The 18,431-nt window shown below is 40.5% G+C and overlaps 1 protein-coding gene across 1 annotated transcript in view; it reads right to left on the bottom strand.

Moving 5' to 3' along the window:
- The window catches only part of LOC137650936 (zinc finger BED domain-containing protein 5-like), a 28,332-nt gene extending 17,823 nt beyond the window's left edge, over nt 1-10,509 (bottom strand). The window contains exon 1 of the mRNA XM_068384080.1: nt 10,363-10,509. Within this exon, the coding sequence (XP_068240181.1) occupies nt 10,363-10,509 (147 nt within the window). The remainder of the gene's footprint in view (nt 1-10,362) is intronic.
- Nucleotides 10,510-18,431: the final 7,922 nt, after the last annotated feature.

The raw sequence follows: 18,431 nt of genomic DNA, 5'->3' as shown, positions 1-18,431 counted from the left end.
GGCAGTGTACTACCACTTCGGATGCGGGATAGGGAAGCTAGGCTTCCTATGTCTGCAACTGTAAACCGGCAGGGGAGTGACTACTCCCCCGCCAGCCGAGTTGCCGACATAAAGACTGAATACTCTGAGTTACTGTCGTAAATCAAATCCGGGATACTCACCGGCAAAGAGGGAACACAGAAACACTAGCCTAGTCAAGCTGGAGTACAATACTTAATAGCAAGACCAAGATAGGGTTGTCGCCTAATGGCGACACTCGGAGAGAAGGGAGGGTTTACCCTTAAATCTCTAAAAGAGACGAGTATCGAATTATATAAATAATTCTAGGAGATATACTATCTCCTGTTGAATTGATAAAACGATAAACGATGGTAAACGGGGATAATGTACGAAAGTATATTAAAGCGCATAGGCTAGGCTAGCCTAGCGAGGGTCAAGATCTCGGCTACGCTATGTCACCGATACTCTAACGTATACGATCGATACATTGAAGGAAGAGGAAATATATGTGCATGATCTTATCTTCACTAGTATAATTTTGCCTAAATCGCTACAATTCATTAAAGCTAAATAGTCGTTCTACTGACTTAATCAGGCATATATGGCGAACAACAGCGTCCAAATTGGCGCCTCCGGCTACCGGCTAAGCTCCGATAAGCACATCTAAATTATGCTAAATCAACTGTGAGAAGGGAGCTAAAAGTTATACATAGGAAAGATTAAATACTCAACTTTCCAGAGAATGAGGATGCAGGAGAATGCATGATAAATCCTGGTTTTAGCAACAAAAACACCTAGAGCAAGCGGGAGATACACCGTACGTAATTCACTACTAACAAAGGAATGGGTAGCCATAACGGGCCCTGTAGTAGTACGGGAAGGGGATCCACCGGGTAACCTTGATGATGGCTCCCCTTCAATTTAGCCACTCTTCCCCCTCAGAGCGAAAACTCTATTCAGTGTGAAGATTGCCATGTGTCATATCAAGAAATACGTCCCGATATGCGATATCCTTAAGAAAATTTTTAAGGATACTCGTGCCAGGAGTTAAAATTCTGGACACCTATGGTCAATTCTCTGGGAGTATCACTGTAGCTAAATATCCCTTAGGAAGCTGTCCAAAGGAACCTTCCATCAGGATGACATGGCCATCTCACCCAAAAATAAATTTTTTGCTTTGCTTCAAAATCCGTTAATTATTCTTCCTCACCTAACCATAAATGCAAATATCAGTGTTCATAGTTATGATATTCTGTTTGTAAAACTTTATATCTCCTAACATTCTAACTGAATCCTTGCTTGATATTTACAATTTTCAATGTATATACCATCACTACATATATCACTTTTCTAAATTATATGAATATACACTTCTGTTCTGACTTTAAGGTAATAATCTCAAATACTGTATATGTATGTATACTCATATGTATATTAATTTTTATTGTTTTCATTTTGCAATATCATTTTAACTGTATTAATTGTCGGAAGAGCTCTGTTCCATATGGGCTTCGGACCAAATCTTTATTGCAAATCTCCTCTCTGTAAATATGTTGTACAATTAAACATTATTATTATTATAAATCAAACTGACGACTTTTCATCAGGCTTGCTCTACTCAAGACTGATAGACTGTTAGGATCTTTATGAGTGTTGCCTGCTTACTTACAGATTATTTTGTGTAAATGGTCATAACAGAATAACACAGCTATCTCTGGTGACCTTTACCCAAACAATAGTATTTTCTTGTTAAAATGATATTGCAATACTAATAACCAGACAGATAAATGAAACAAAGTAAAAGGGTTGAAAAAAACCATCCAGTACAGCAATACAGTTTAATTTGGAAACCACAATTTATTCTGGAATGTGTACAGTATTTACATGAATTTAAAGAGTTTGTGCTCCATGGACAGGCAGGCAATACAATTCCCTACCAATTCTTGATCCTCAAGTTTTTAAATCCTGAATATCTACAGTGGTGCAGCAAACTATTCAAAGATAAAAGGATGTGTAAATAAATTATTTCTAATATCATTAATATCTACTATATACAGTATATGCAAGAAGTTCACAGGCATTTTTGTAAGATGTGGTTATTTATCATAGATTTGACAGTAATCCTCACATGAATTTTAATATTCTAAAGAATATACCACAAATATTGTACCCACTTCATACAGAATTCACTTCAATGGGAATTACCTATGGTAAGTGTTTCTACATGAACAATATTTGAACAAATTATTAGCCACCTTGAAACCAGTGACATTAATGATACAAGATTTGGTACTGTATCTTAAATGTATAATTTGGCCAATCTCTTAATTATAAAAGGTCTCTTAAATGAAGAATAAAAAAGTGCATCCATGCAATTCTTCCAGCAATGGAATTCAACATTTTACAATCTTGTTAAAATTCTAGCAATGGATTATTATATGAACCTGATAAGATATGAAAGCCACAGGCCCACTAAATGAAACGGTATGGATTCGTAGTACTATTTGACAAGATCAGAATTTAAGGACTCTTGTAAAACAATTATTTATTACTAAGAAATGAGATGATTGTCATGTGTTTGGTTTCCTCATGTGAAATTGTGAGGAAGTAAATGAATTTTACTCAATTAAAAACAAACAACAAACTTTATTGAATGGAAGATCCAAAACAATATAATTGTTCTCTTAAAATTATTCCCTCTAAAAGTAACAATCGTTCGTAACTTGCCCAACAGACTCCACATAGGATATTTATGCTAAACTGTTTAGTGGCTACAATTACTTTATACATAAATGTTTGTACATTCCTATTTATAACATTGTAACATAAATGTTTGTACATTCCTATTTATAACATTGTATGATATCATCAATGGAAAAAACAAAAATAGGCTATACAGTATTATTTTAAAGATGGTAGCACTACTGATATAATATGCAGCTATGTAGCTTGTACCCTTTTATTATTGCTTACCATAATATGAATATAAACAAAAACAGTGATTTTTACCTAAAATTATTTCTATACTTAAGTGAAAGTGACAACTTGATGACCTGTAAAAAAATTTAAAAAAAAAATTCTCAATTGTCTTGTACCAGCTGCCAAAGCACTCCCTACCTGCCGAGAAGAGAAATGACCAAGGCCGTGCAGGTTACGGCAACCGAAGAAGGTAAGAGATAATTCTCTCTTAAGTGGGCTTAACACTGATAATAAGTACAGTATCACCTAAAAAGTGGGGAGGAGGGTGGGTTACTAATTCTATTCGGAGGTAAGGAAATATATTTTAGCTTAAAAATCAAGTATATTTCTATGAATCTTACCTGTGAATAGGCAGAGGGGTGCGGTTGATACACACAAAAAACTTGAACCAAAACATTTACAGTATCTCACTAATTAAGCGAATTTTATTTAGGATCTGATTTGCGAATGAATCTGGGTTAAAAGGCCTGGTACTCGGGCCTTGGAAGACATTCAACTTCCAAGTAGATCAGGGTGTAAAACCCTAGATTTGCAGTGTGAAGGAGGAGCTAAGAGGTTGGAAGAAAGGAAGAGGGAATGGATATAACTTTAGAAGACCAAAAAGTTAATAAAGCTATGGGTCAAAAGGATGCTTCAAAGACTTTTAATTAATGCCACTGCCTGCACTAAGCCCCTGTGAGGCTGTTTTTATTTTTAAAAAAATACCATAAATTAACAAACAAACAAAAAATGGAAAATACGAAGAACCTCACCATATGCTCAACTCCTCTCATTACGTCCCTTGACAAAATGGCTGGGCCAAGAAGAAAAAAATTGTTGAATTTATATAAGGCTCTTAAAATAATGATCAGCAAATGCAATTAGTTCATAGAAATGTTGCAAAAACCCTTCCTTTTCTCAATTCTTAACATATCAATTTACAGTGGCAGTCATTTTGATATTGCTTTAACCTTCTAAGATGACAAGAAAAATTCGTGCAATTTCGAAACTGGCCTATAAAAGAAATGAATCTCAAAATGAAATTAGGGTCTGTATTTATGTTAGTATGTCTAGCCAATTACTCCTTACCAGCTTTGAAAGGGTATAAAACTCTTTGAAAAGGTATAAAACTCTATCACTATAATCATTTCCAACTTATTGACAAAAAACGTGAAGGGTAAAACCACTGAAAACCTTTGCGACTTCTCATTTCATTTCTAGCTTTAAATTAAGGAATCAGTGTTACTTAACGTCATATTAGTTTTAAACTGAGAGACAAAACTCTCCTTCTTAGATATTTTTGTAACAACATTTTGCTACAGCTAAGGTTAATAAATACAAACAGGCATTTGACAGTCAACTAGTACCTATAAATCTGTATTAAGAGGCTCATATGATAAACTTCTTAAGTACTGTAATACAGTATGTCCAAAAGCTGTGCAATTACACTACCTGTAAGGGACTTTGACTCTCAAATACTTTAAATACCCTCTTATAAGAGGTTTGGTTCATTTGCCTATTCCATAAGCTTCACCAGGTTTAAATAGTTTTTATTTTTTTTTCAAAACATAGTCCTAATTACAGAAAGTTCTGGATAAAACAAAATTTCTATAATAGAAGCATTGAGATAGAATTTTTTCTGCTACTACCTCAGTCCCAATAGTAAGTCTCACACATATGAATGAGATGTGTTCCTGGAATGGGTTCTTCAACAAAAAAATATTCTCAAGCTAAAGTCCATTAACTGGCCAATCTCTGTTTTCAGTCCACAGGATTTTATAACACCAATGAACTTGCCTTCAAATGGATCTAGAATTCCTATACAATTTATGTATGATAAAGCACTTTTTATGTTCCTGTTGCCGAGTTCTTAAGTTGAATGTTTTTGCCTTACAGATTTACATCACATGTACAACAAGTCTTCCAGATAAGAACATGTGACGAAAAACTTTCAAATATAAGATTTTAACTTCTTTGAGACTTTCCATTATGTAAAGAAAGATAAGGATTCTCGATACATACTTGACCTTCAGGAAACTGAAAAGATTTACCAATAACAAACCCCTTATACTGAAAAAACAACACAAAAGTACCCCATAAGATATAAACAGTCAATTAATATTATAATCATCACCAGCCAAGCCACAACCCTAGTTAATGAAGCATATGCTACAAACACATAGGCTCCAAAAAGGAAAAGTAGACCAATGAGGGAGGGAAACAAATAAACATGATAGAATAGTCTGCCTGAGCATACCCTCAAGCAATAGAACTAATTCAGACAGTGAACAACCATTGTACAGCAGCTATGCCATTACTAAGACCAGAAAACAATGGTTTGCTTTGGAATGTCCATCTCCTAGAAGAATTATAATACCTAGGGCCTCTTCTACCCTTACCAAGTGGAAAGTAGCCACTGAACAATTACAGTGTAGTAGTTAGCCTCTTAAGTGAAGAAGAATTTTTCAGTTATTTTAGTGTTGTCAGGTGTATGAGGAAAGAGGAGAAGTGTAAAGAATATGCCAGAATATTCAGTGTATGTGTAGGCATAAGAATAATGAGCCGTAACCAGAGGAGGATCCAATGTAGTACTGTCTGGCCAGTCAATGGACCCAATAACTCTCTCTAGTGGTAGTATCTCAACGGGCGGCTGGTGCCTTGGCCAACCTACTACCTAAAATGACGATACAAAAAATATACCAAATTAATTAGTATTTTATATATTCCTAACTATAGTATACCCACCTGGAATACAGAATCCATTTTTAAGGCACTTATTCGGCTTTGCTGTAGCTGACAGTGAAATTATCTGCAACACACTGCTGATAGACGCTGTAGCCGGTGAAGGGATACAAATAGTACAAGATGCTTTTGTCAGGTAAGCCAGATTGCCGCTATTCCCTACACCAATAAGTTTACAGAGAGGATGGGGGGGGGGGGATATAATTTTAAAGGAATTTTAGGTGGGTATAGTTAGGAAAAATACAAATTACTATGAATTTGGTATTTGTTCCAAGACAGAACCCACCTGGAATCCCTTTTATAACAGGCTTAAACTTAAGAGGAGGGGTAAACCATGGCAGTATTACCTTGAAAAGCCGACCCCTCGTGTGAGGAACGATGGGGGTGGGCTATTGTCCCGTGGGTACCAACTGTTGGAGAAAATCTAATAACAGTATTATTGTATCAAAAATAGGTTTGCAATCATCAAGGTTATGGGCCTGACATGTACCCCCTTAGTCCGCAAGGTCTCACCTGAGGTCTTGACTTGTAGGGTGGACTGTGCATGTCCCTGGCAGAAAGAGGGAAAGAAGATGAAATGCATGCACTCAAACATTTTTACGGTTATGGAAGTATCCAGTGAGAGGCCAGGCGGATCAGATCTGCTGCTGAGCAGCCACCACAATTCTTATGGAGAAGAGAACAAGTCCCGTAATGTGCTATGAAGGTGGATTGTCTCTTCCAGACACCTACCTTCTGGACTTGGCCCACTGCCATGTTCTTACTGAAGGCCGGGGAGGTCCCTATGCCTCAGATCTTGTTTGGCTTATTTGATTTAGATGGGTGTTGTCCCACCGTTGTGTAGGCTATCCAGATCGTCTCCCTCAATCAGAAGGGGATTGCTTTCTTAGAGACCTTCTTCCAGGTCTTACCAGCAGTCGGGAAAAGACTCCTGATGCCTGGTCTGTAAAGTCTCGTTCCCGGCAAGTATTTCACCACTGCACTGATGGGGCACAAAAGTAGATCCTGTGACTCATCTCAGCTTGCCTTGATTGGAGGTGAAGGTGTCAAATCTCTCGTCCCTGACAAAATCTGAGAAAACCTTAAATGTCAAGTCTTTTCACCCTTTGGAGCGAGAGCTTTCATACGGCAGCCATGGATTTCCCTAAGGTTGTGGTTGAGGCCAGGGAAAAGAGGAAGACTGTCTTGAAGGGCAAATCCCAATCTAGGATGTCCTTCAGGGGTTTGTAAGGTGGAAATGGCTGTGATGGAGGTTTGAATCTCTTGTCCCGGACCAAGGTAATTTGGTTCTTGGCGACAAAATCTGGAACGAACTTAAACTAAGTCTTTCCACCTTTTGGCATGAGATATTTCATACTAGAGGCAATGGATTTCCCCAACTTTTGATCCTTCCAGATCTAGTCTTTTCAGGAGAAAGACCTGGCCAAGTGCCATCCAAAAGCCCTTAACGGGGGGCAATGACTTTTTCTTATCCAGCCAGAGGTGAACCAGGAATTGCTATTAGGGGTATGGAGGGGGACCACGAGTGAACTTTCTTGGATCTGCACCACTTGCAGAAAGCCATCCATATTGCCTGATAAATGGTCATCGACGACTTCTTGAGGTAGCCTGTCATTTCTCTTGTGGTCCACCTCGAAAAACTTTGTTTCCCTAGGAGGAGATGGATAGTCACCACTCATGAAGAAATAAGGCTTCTAGGGCGTTAGGATACCTGTTGAACAAGAATATCACAGAAATTCAAACAATATAAAGCATGCACTGTTAAGCTTAAAACACATTTTTCTATTATTAGTGCAGGAGAGCGCAAACCATAAAAAATAGTGTATGAGCGTGTATGAAACACGTGTGGTACATGATCCCCCCTAAAATAGACATTGTGAAATAGGGGGCCTTCCTCTAGAAAGGTGAACTGTGGGCAGGTCATCTTGCCGGAGGTATGCAGGTTTCAGGCGATTAATGGAGACCAAGTCTACTTCGCCAAGAATGTTAATTGAGAAAGCCTTGGGTGTGTGACGGACTACAGGGAAAGGGCCCGTGTAAGGGGCAAAGCAGTGGCTTGCTAGTGTGTGTGTGTGTGTGTGTATATATATATATATATATATATATATATACAGTATATATATATATATATATATATATATATATATATATAGTATGTGACCTTCTTATCTGCGAATAACCTATAGACGGCCGACCATTTGGTATAAAATTAAAAAATTATATGTGAAAATTCACTTGTACATCAGAAGAAAATGGCACAATAGGACTGAGATTACCATAACTAACCATTCTCCCAGTGAAAGGGAAATACCCTCCCTAATTCTTAGATTTCTGATTTTAAAGACAAGGACAATTATACTTTAAATATCTTACAGAAATATGAAAACTGGTGAAGCGACTTGAATCTAGTGTAATCCTTTTATGATGTATTCAGACCTTTCTTCTTATCACACAATTTTATCCACGCAAATAGGAGTTATCAAATAACACCATATTTTATATAAATCCTAAATTTACCTTTTAATCTAAAACCACTTTTTAATAAAGGCAAATCAAATTTATGATAAAAAGAATAATTAAATTTTAGAATGTTTTTTCTTTTTTTTAGTGTGAGAGAGAGAGAGAGAGAGAGAGAGAGAGAGAGAGAGAGAGAGAGAGAGAGAGAGAGAGAGAGAGAGAGAGAGAGAGAGAGGCAAATAAAATTTATGATAAAAAAATCAAATTTTACTAAGTGTTTTCCCTTTTCTTAGAGAGAGAGAGAGAGAGAGAGAGAGAGAGAGAGAGAGAGAGAGAGAGAGGAGAGAGAGAGAGAGAGAGAGAGAGGCAAATAAAATTTATTGTAAAAAGAAAAATTAAATTTACTAAGTGTTTTTCCTTTTTTTTTAGAGAGAGAGAGAGAGAGAGAGAGAGAGAGAGAGAGAGAGAGAGAGAGAGAGAGAGAGAGAGAGAGAGAGAGAGAGAGGGGGGGGGGCAAATAAAATTTATTATAAAAAGAAAACTTAAATTTTACTAAGTGTTTTCCCTTTTTTTAGAGAGAGAGAGAGAGAGAGAGAGAGAGAGAGAGAGAAGAGAGAGAGAGAGAGAGAGAGAGAGAGAGAGAGAGAGATTGTTTAGTTGTGGTCAGTGGTTTAAAATAATTCTATTCTATCTACCGAGGCCCTTTTCCCAAATTTCTCAAACAAAAGGGAATTTTTCTTCTCTGTTCCTCCCAGCCTGATGAGGGATTCACTCCTATTTCTAGCACACTCTTTTGCATACTCTCACACTTATCCTCACATCACCTAAAGCTTTCTTCCCTCCACCCGTTCACTCCCTGGCCTTCCTCTTGTACTTCTCCATCAACTTGTGCATTCATCCCCTTCTTCAGCAGTTGGCCATTTCAAATTCACTTTATGTGGCCAAACCACCTCAACATATTCACAATCACTCTAGCTGCTAATTCCTTTTTTTACGCCCAGTCTCGTGCTCACTACTTCATTCCTAGCCCTATCTAATCGAGATACACTAGCCACACTCCTCAAATACATTCAATTTGTTTTTACATCACGTTTATTCCCCATAACTCCAAACCATACATTACAATTGGTACAATCACTTTCTCATACCAAACTCTCTTTACATACATTCCCAGCCTCTATTCTTTACCACTTCCCCCAGCACTTTACATCATTCACTCTCTGACGTACATCTGCTTCCACTCCACTATTTGATGCAAAAACAGACCCCCAAATACTTAAACTGATCTACTTCCTAGAGTAACTCTACATTCAACATGACATTCTCGTGCATCTCATAACCTAACTCTTACCAACATTAACTCTCAACTTCCTTCTCTCACACACCCTTCCAAACTTTTCCTCTGAGTCTGCAACCAATACATTATCATCCACAAATAACAACTGATTCACCTCCCACTCATGATCACTCACATCCATCAGTTTCAATTCTTGACCAAACACTTGAGAATTCACCTCTCTTACAACTCCATTATCAAAGATTGAAAAACCATGGCGACATCACACATCCCTGTCTTAGTCTCACTCTCACTGGAATCCACTCACTCACTTCATTTCCTATCCTAAAACACGCTTTACTGCCTATGTATAAACTCTTTACAGCTTGCAACAACCTTCCACTAATTCCATATAACCTTATCACATTCTGCATTACCAGATGCATAAATGCAACATACACCTCGTTACCTTTTGCTAAATTTTTCTCGCATATCTACCTAACCATAACTTACCTTTTCTGAAAATACCCTGCACTTCTAAGATTGCATACTCTGCTTTATCCCTACTGCTCAAACTTTTCCAATCACACTCAAACTAATACCCCTAGAATTACATCACTCACACACATCTCCCTTACCTTAGTATAGTGGAACAATACATGCACACACCCAGTCCACTGGTAACACTGACAACATAAAACATATATCAAACAATCTCATCAGCCATTCAAGTACAGTCACACACCTTCCTTTAACATCTCAGCTCTCACACCATGCCTATCAGGTAATTTGCTCTCTCTCTCTCTCTCTCTCTCTCTCTCTCTCTCTCTCTCTCTCTCTCTCTCTCCTCTCTCTCTCTCTCCTCTCTCTCTCTCTCTCTCTCTCTCTCTCTCTCTCTCTCTCTCTCTCTCTCTCTCTCTCACTAGTACCTCATCTGCAATAGCAGTTATATCTGCCTCCCTATTATCCTCAACATTCAACAACCTTTCAAAATATTCAGCAAATCTTTTCCTTGGCTCATCTCTTTTCAACAAGCTTCCATTGTCATCTTTCATTGTCTCCATTTCTCGATCCATCCTTCATAAATCTCTTAACTTCTTTCCAAAAATTTCTTCTCTTCATATGAACGACCCAATACTTGACCACATCTCCAGTCAGCCCTCCTCTTTGCACAAGCTATCTTACATTTTACTTTCAAAATTCACTCTATATCTTTCATACTTGTCTACACTATTACTCTACAGCCATTCTTCAAATGCCCTGTTTTTCTCTTTCACTTTCATCTTCACTCCTTCATTCCACCATTCACAACTCTTCCTCATACTGCCTCCAAGAATCCTCTTGCCACACACATCATTTGCAAGTCTAACAAAATTTTCTTTTACTAACTTTCACTCCTTCTCTGGACCACCAGCTTCTCTCATTTTCACACTGCCGTATATCGACATAACTTCCAACCTTTCTCGATATTCCCTTTTTACCTCTTTTTTTTTTTTCAATGCTTCAGATATAAAGAGTAGATTTTGTTTTGAATCTATGGCTAATAGGAAAAAAAAGAGTATTGAGTAGAGTTGAAAATATCTTATATTATCATTTTTTTTGTTTTTACATGGTTTCCATCAAAAATGCAAGTTTTTTTCATACAAAAGAAAGTTATTAGATCTAAAATTTTCCATAAACTCAATCTTTATGACTTATCCAATCTTATGATCAAATTCCAAACTTTTACTTACATCTCATAGAGAAATAGATATTGATATCAGTGATAACATATTTAAATATTACTTATTATGCATTAAATGGTCAAATATTTCATAATAGACATTGATATCAGTGATAACATATTTAAATATTACTTATTATGCATTAAATGGTCAAATATTTCATAAAAACAAACATTAACACATGCACGTGCAAACATACACACATTATATATATATATATATATATATATATATATATATATATATATATATATATATATATATATATATATATATATATATATATATATATATATATGTATATATATATATATATATATATATATATATATAATATAATATATATATAATATGATATATGATATATAATATATAATATTTATATAATATATAATATATAATATGTTATTTTTATAATAAAATAAATTTTTGAATATACTTACCCGGTGATTATAATAGCTGCAACTCTGTTGCTCGACAGAAAACTCTACGGAAAAAATTCGCCAGCGATCGCTATACAGGTTGCGGGTGTGCCCAACAGCGCCATCTGTCGTCCAAGTACCCAGTACTCAATGTAAACAAAGAACTCAATTTTCTCCTCGGTCCACTGCGTCTCTATTGGGGAGGAAGGGAGGGTCCTTTAATTTATAATCACCGGGTAAGTATATTCAAAAATTTATTTTATTATAAAAATAACATTTTTCAATATTTAACTTAGCCGGTGATTATAATAGCTGATTCACACCCAGGGGGGTGGGTAGAGACCAGCATTATATGTTTACATTATTATGAGCTAAGAATTTTTATTTCATTTTAGAAGTTATCAAAATAACAAAAACAAAATAAATAGGTACCTGGTAAGGAAGTCGACTTGAACAATTACTCTGCCTTTTTAAGTACGTCTTCCTTACGGAGCCTCGCGATCCTCTCAGGATGCTGAGCGACCCCTAGGATCTGAAGTATCAAGGGTTGCAACCCATACAACAGGACCTCATCAAAACCCCTAATCTAGGCGCTTCTCAAGAAATGACTTTGACCACCCGCCAAATCAAAGAGGATGCGAAAGGCTTCTTAGCCTTCCGGACAACCCAAAAAAACAACAATAAAAACATTTCAAGAGAAAGATTAAAAAGGTTATGGAATTAGGGAATTGTAGTGGTTGAGCCCTCACCCACTACTGCACTTGCTGCTACGAATGGTCCCAGAGTGTAGCAGTCCTCGTAAAGAGACTGGACATCCTTAAGATAAAAAGACGCGAACACTGACTTGCTTCTCCAATAGGTTGCGTCCATTATACTTCGCAGAGATCTATTTTGTTTAAAGGCCACGGAAGTTGCGACAGCTCTAACTTCATGTGTCCTTACCCTCAGCAAAGCTTGGTCTTCCTCATTCAGATGGGAATGAGCTTCTCGTATTAACAGTCTGATAAAATAGGATAAGGCATTCTTTGACATAGGCAAAGATGGTTTCTTAACTGAACACCATAAAGCTTCAGACGGGCCTCTTAAAGGTTTAGTTCGTTTTAAATAGAACTTAAGAGCTCTGACAGGGCATAAGACTCTTTCTAGTTCATTTCCAACCATATTCGATAAGCTTGGAATATCGAACGATTTTGGCCAAGGTCGAGAAGGTAGCTCGTTTTTGGCTAGAAAACCAAGTTGTAAAGAACATGTAGCCGTTTCAGATGAGAAACCTATGTTCTTGCTGAAGGCATGAATCTCACTGACTCTTTTAGCTGTAGCTAGACAAACCAGGAAAAGAGTCTTTAAGGTGAGATCTTTCAGGGAGGCTGATTGTAGCGGCTCGAACCTGTCTGACATGAGGAATCTTAGTACCACGTCTAAATTCCAACCAGGTGTAACCAAACGACGCTCCTTCGTGGTCTCAAAAGACTTAAGGAGGTCCTGTAGATCTTTATTGTTGGAAAGATCTAAGCCTCTGTGACGGAAGACTGATGCCAACATGCTTCTGTAACCCTTGATAGTGGGAGCTGAAAGAGATCGTTCTTTCCTCAGATATAAGAGGAAGTCAGCTATTTGAGTTACAGAGGTACTGGTCGAGGATACTGATACTGACTTGCACCAGTTGCGGAAGACTTCCCACTTCGATTGGTAGACTCTAAGGGTGGATGTTCTCCTTGCTCTAGCAATCGCTCTGGCTGCCTCCTTCGAAAAGCCTCTAGCTCTCGAGAGTCTTTCGATAGTCTGAAGGCAGTCAGACGAAGAGCGTGGAGGCCTTGGTGTACCTTCTTTACGTGTGGCTGACGTAGAAGGTCCACCCTTAGGGGAAGTGTTCTGGGAACGTCTACTAGCCATCGAAGTACCTCGGTGAACCATTCTCTCGCGGGCCAGAGGGGAGCAACTAGCGTCAACCTTGTCCCTTCGTGAGAGGCGAACTTCTGCAGTACCTTGTTGACAATCTTGAACGGAGGGAATGCATATAGATCTAGATGAGACCAATCTAGGAGAAAGGCATCTATATGAACTGCTGCTGGGTCCGGGATTGGTGAGCAATAAATTGGGAGCCTCTTGGTCATCGAGGTTGCGAAGAGATCTATGGTCGGCTGGCCCCAGGGGGCCCAAAGACTCTTGCATACATCCTTGTGGAGGGTCCATTCTGTTGTAAGAATTTGTCCCTTTCGACTGAGACAATCTGCCATGACATTCAAGTTGCCTTGGATGAACCTCGTAAGTAGCGATATGTTTAGATCTTTTGACCAGGTGAGGAGGTCCCTTGCGATCTCGTACAGCGTCAGTGAGTGGGTCCCTCCTTGCTTGGAGATGTACGCCAAAGCCGTGGTGTTGTCCGAGTTCACCTCCACCACTTTGCCTTGAAGGAGAGACCTGAAGCTTTTCAAGGCCAGATGTACTGCCAGTAGCTCCTTGCAGTTGATATGCATTGTCCTTTGACTCGAGTTCCATATTCCCGAGCATTCCCGACCGTCTAATGTCGCGCCCCAGCCTACGTCTGATGCGTCCGAGAAGAGAACGTGATTGGGAGTCTGAACAGCCAGGGGCAGACCCTCTCTGAGGTTGATACTGTCCTTCCACCATGTCAGGCAAGACTTCATCTTCTCGGAAATGGGAATCGAGACCGCTTCTAGCGTCTTGTCCTTTTTCCAGTGAAATGCTAGGTGATATTGAAGAGGACGGAGGTGTAGTCTTCCTAATGCTACGAACTGTTCCAGGGATGATAGCGTCCCTATCAGGCTCATCCACTTCCTGACTGAACATCGTTCCTCCTTTAGCATGTTCTGGATGCATAACAGGGCTTGGCTTGTTCTGGGGGCCGACGGAAAAGCCCGAAAAGCTAGACTGTGAATCTCCATCCCTAAATACACAATAGTTTGGGATGGGATCACTTGAGACTTTTCCATATTGACAAGGAGACCCAATTCCTTGGTCAGATCTAGAATCCACTTTAGATCCTTCAGACAGCGACGACTGGAAGAAGCTCTTAGAAGCCAGTCGTCCAAATAGAGGGAGGCTCGGATGTCCGCTAAATGAAGGAATTTGGCTACATTCCTCATCAGCCTCGTAAACACAAGAGGAGCTGTGCTTAGGCCAAAGCACAGGGCTTGAAACTGGTAGACAACCTTTTCGTAAACAAATCTCAGAAAAGGTTGGGAGTCTGGGTGGATGGGGACGTGGAAGTATGCGTCCCTTAGGTCTAAAGAGACCATCCAGTCTTCCCTTCTGACCGCTGCTAGAACGGACTTTGTGGTCTCCATGGAGAACGTCTGCTTTGTGACAAAGACATTCAGCGCACTGACGTCTAGCACCGGCCTCCACCCTCCTGTCTTCTTTGCCACTAAGAAGAGACGGTTGTAGAAGCCCGGGGTTTGATGGTCTAGGACTTTGACTACCGCTCCCTTTTCTAGTAAGAGAGACACTTCCTCTTTCAATGCTCGTCTCTTGTCTTCCTCTCTGTACCTGGGAGAGAGATCGATGGGAGACGTTGCTAGAGGGGGTTTTCGTACAAACGGGATCTTGTACCTCTCTCTGAGCAACTTCACAGATTGTGCATCTGCGCCTCTCTTCTCCCAGGTCTGCCAGAAGTTCTTGAGTCTGGCTCCCACTGCTGTCTGAAGAAGCTGGCAGTCAGACTCTGCCTTTAAAGGAATTGGTTCCTTTCTTCTTTCCACGTCTCCCTTCGGCACGAGCACCTCCTCTGCTGGAGGCTCTGCCACGAAAGGGCGGAATAAATCGGGACGCTGGAGTGTCCATCCTTGGTCTAGCTGACAAGGTAGGCAAAGGGGTGGCTTTGCGAGCAGAGGACGCAACCAGATCATGAGTATCCTTCTGTATCAAAGAAGCAGCAATCTCCTTAATCAGGTCCTCTGGAAAGAGGCACTTGGAAAGAGGAGCAAACAGAAGTTCGGATCTTTGGCAAGGTGTAACTCCAGCTGACAGGAAAGACCAAAGGTTCTCACGCTTCTTGAGGACTCCGAACAAGCAGCAAGCTCATGAGATCCGTCACGTACGGCCTTGTCCATGCAGGACATGATGAGCAATGAAGTCTCCTTCTCTGTCGGAGAGATCTTCCTGCTTAGAGCTCCCAGACACCAGTCTAAAAAGTTGAAGACCTCGAAGGCTCTAAATATCCCTTTCAAAAGGTGGTCCAGGTCCGAAGATGACCAACATATCTTCGAGCGTCTCATGGCTAGCCGGCGGGGAGAGTCTACAAGACTTGAGAAGTCGCCCTGGGCAGAGGCAGGAACTCCCAAGCCGAGAACTTCTCCCGTGGCATACCAGACGCTCGATCTAGAAGAGAGTCTAGCAGGGGGAAACGTAAAGGCTGTCTTCCCTAGACTTTTTGGACTGCATCCATTCTCCTATCACTCGTAAAGCTCTCTTGGACGAGCGTGCGAGGACGAGTCTAGTAAAGGCAGGCGAGGATGACGGCATACCTAAAACAAACTCTGACGGAGGGGAGCGCGGAGCCACAGACACAAACTGGTCCGGAAACATCTCTTTGAACAGTGCTAAAACCTTCCTAAAGTCCAAAGAGGGTTGCGTAGACTTAGGCTCGTCAAGATCCGAATGTGGTTCATCTACGTGTGCAGCACCATCATCATCAGAAAGACCATCATCCGAGTATTGAGGAGGAAGCGGCAATGGAGTAGGTAACGGCTGGTTAGCTGAGTCCGGTCTCACGGGTGCACGCGTGACTGAACCGGACGCAACGTCATGGAACTGTTGCCCAGTCTGTGAGCTGGCAACAACCATAGCAGCGCGGGGACGCACAGCGTCTACTCCAGACTGTCTAGCCTGATGTGGGTGAGCAGTGGCAACCACACTGGGTTGCGGAGGTTGACGCACCGCGTCAAAACAAAACAACTCTGACGGTTGTTGTCCCTCACGAACGTCAACGGAAGGCTCCGTGCGTCGCTGAACGTCAACATGCGGCTGGCAGGGCACACTGGAACGCATGGGTGGCGGAACTCTCTCAACTGGAGTGCGCAAGAAAGTCGCCTCAGCGTCCACAGGACGCACAACTGAGTGTGTGGTTGGTTGTAGGCAAGAGGCTGTACTAGCTGGTGCAGCAGCAACCTTCTCCGCACGCAAGTCCTGCATCAGAGACGTTAATTGGGACTGCATGCTCTGCAGCAAAGACCACTGAGGGTCTGCAGGAGCAGGTGCGGCGACAGACGGTGTAACTGTCTGAGGCGGTACCGCTTTGCCTCTCTTAGGAGGTGAGCAGTCATCGGATGACTGCAGCGAGTCCGAACTGACCCAGTGGCTACAACTGGGCCGTTGGACTTGCGCGGAAGGGACCGACTTGCGCTTCAACGGTCGTGAGACCTTGGTCCATGGTTTCTTGCGAGAAACCTCTTCCGCAGACGAGGTATAAATGGGCTCTCTCGTCTTTGTGTGGTGGGGGCGATCTTGGGTAGATACGCCCGAAACCACAGAGGGAACGTCTGTTCGCTGATTAAAGCCTCTCGAACCCATTTGTCGTACGACATTGCTTCTCCCCTGGACTTGGGAGCTTGCAAGAGGTCCCGGACTAGGAGGACGACAGGCACGAACAGACGAACCCTCAAGCGCAACACTATCCACAACACTATCACTCACTTTGTCACTTCCCACTGCACTTTTACACTTCAGCTCCTTGACATCTGCCATGAGCTGATTACGGTCACTAGCCAGTGACTCAACTCTCTCACCCAGAGCTTGGATGGCACGCATCATATCAGCCATCGAAGGTTCCTGAGTGCCAGAAGGGGGGTTAGAAGCAACCACTACAGGGGAAGGAATAGGTTGTGGGGCATGAGGAGAGGAAATGTCAATAGATCGAGAGGAACTTCTCCTAACTCTATCTCTCTCTAGCCTACGTGTATATTTTTGGAATTCGATAAAATCGAATTCCGAAAGCCCAACGCACTCCTCACATCGATCTTCCAATTGACAGGTTTTATCCCGACAATTGGAACAAACAGTGTGAGGGTCGATAGAGGCCTTCGGAAGACGCCTTGAACAGTCCCTAGCATTACACTTCCTAAATTTTGGGACTTGAGAAGGGTCAGCCATTTTGAATTGGTCAAAGGGGAAATCAAAAACTATCCAAAGTCATCAACAAATAATCCGTAATCAACAAGAATAGTGTACTTCACCAAATAGTTGTGAAAACAAATTCAGTTAGCAACAGCGAATTAGTAGGTCTTGCCGGTAGCACGACAGAGAGAAAATTGAGTTCTTTGTTTACATTGAGTACTGGGTACTTGGACGACAGATGGCGCTGTTGGGCACACCCGCAACCTGTATAGCGATCGCTGGCGAATTTTTTCCGTAGAGTTTTCTGTCGAGCAACAGAGTTGCAGCTATTATAATCACCGGCTAAGTTAAATATTGAAAAATACATATATGTATGTATGATAAATTTTGCACATTAGTAGAGTAGGAGTCATGCTTCCCCCCTCAGAGGAGCTTTCTTCTCCATCTCTTAAACCCTTAAACACGGTTGTTAAGAATACCTACAGGAACACGGTTTTAGGGTAAATTTCACCCCAATTTCGGAAAATTATCAAAACTAGTAGTAATCACAATTCAATTAATCTGAAATCATTGACAGAAAATACATTAATACTTTTATTTCTCCTGGTATCTAAGTTATTACTACGGTAAACTGAATCTGTTAGGGGTGACTAAAAAAAAGATACTAAAAATATAAAAATTTAATACATGGGTATACAAAATAATCTATGAAAAAAATATTACAGCTATATCTGTAGCGAAGATCCATCCTTACCCAGGTCAAACAAGCCTCGGGTA

The sequence above is a fragment of the Palaemon carinicauda genome, chromosome 12, assembly GCF_036898095.1.
Source record: "Palaemon carinicauda isolate YSFRI2023 chromosome 12, ASM3689809v2, whole genome shotgun sequence".
Classification (NCBI taxonomy): domain Eukaryota; kingdom Metazoa; phylum Arthropoda; class Malacostraca; order Decapoda; family Palaemonidae; genus Palaemon; species Palaemon carinicauda.
Note: the sequence above shows the minus strand (reverse complement) of the source record. Positions and strands in the feature narration are given on the sequence as shown.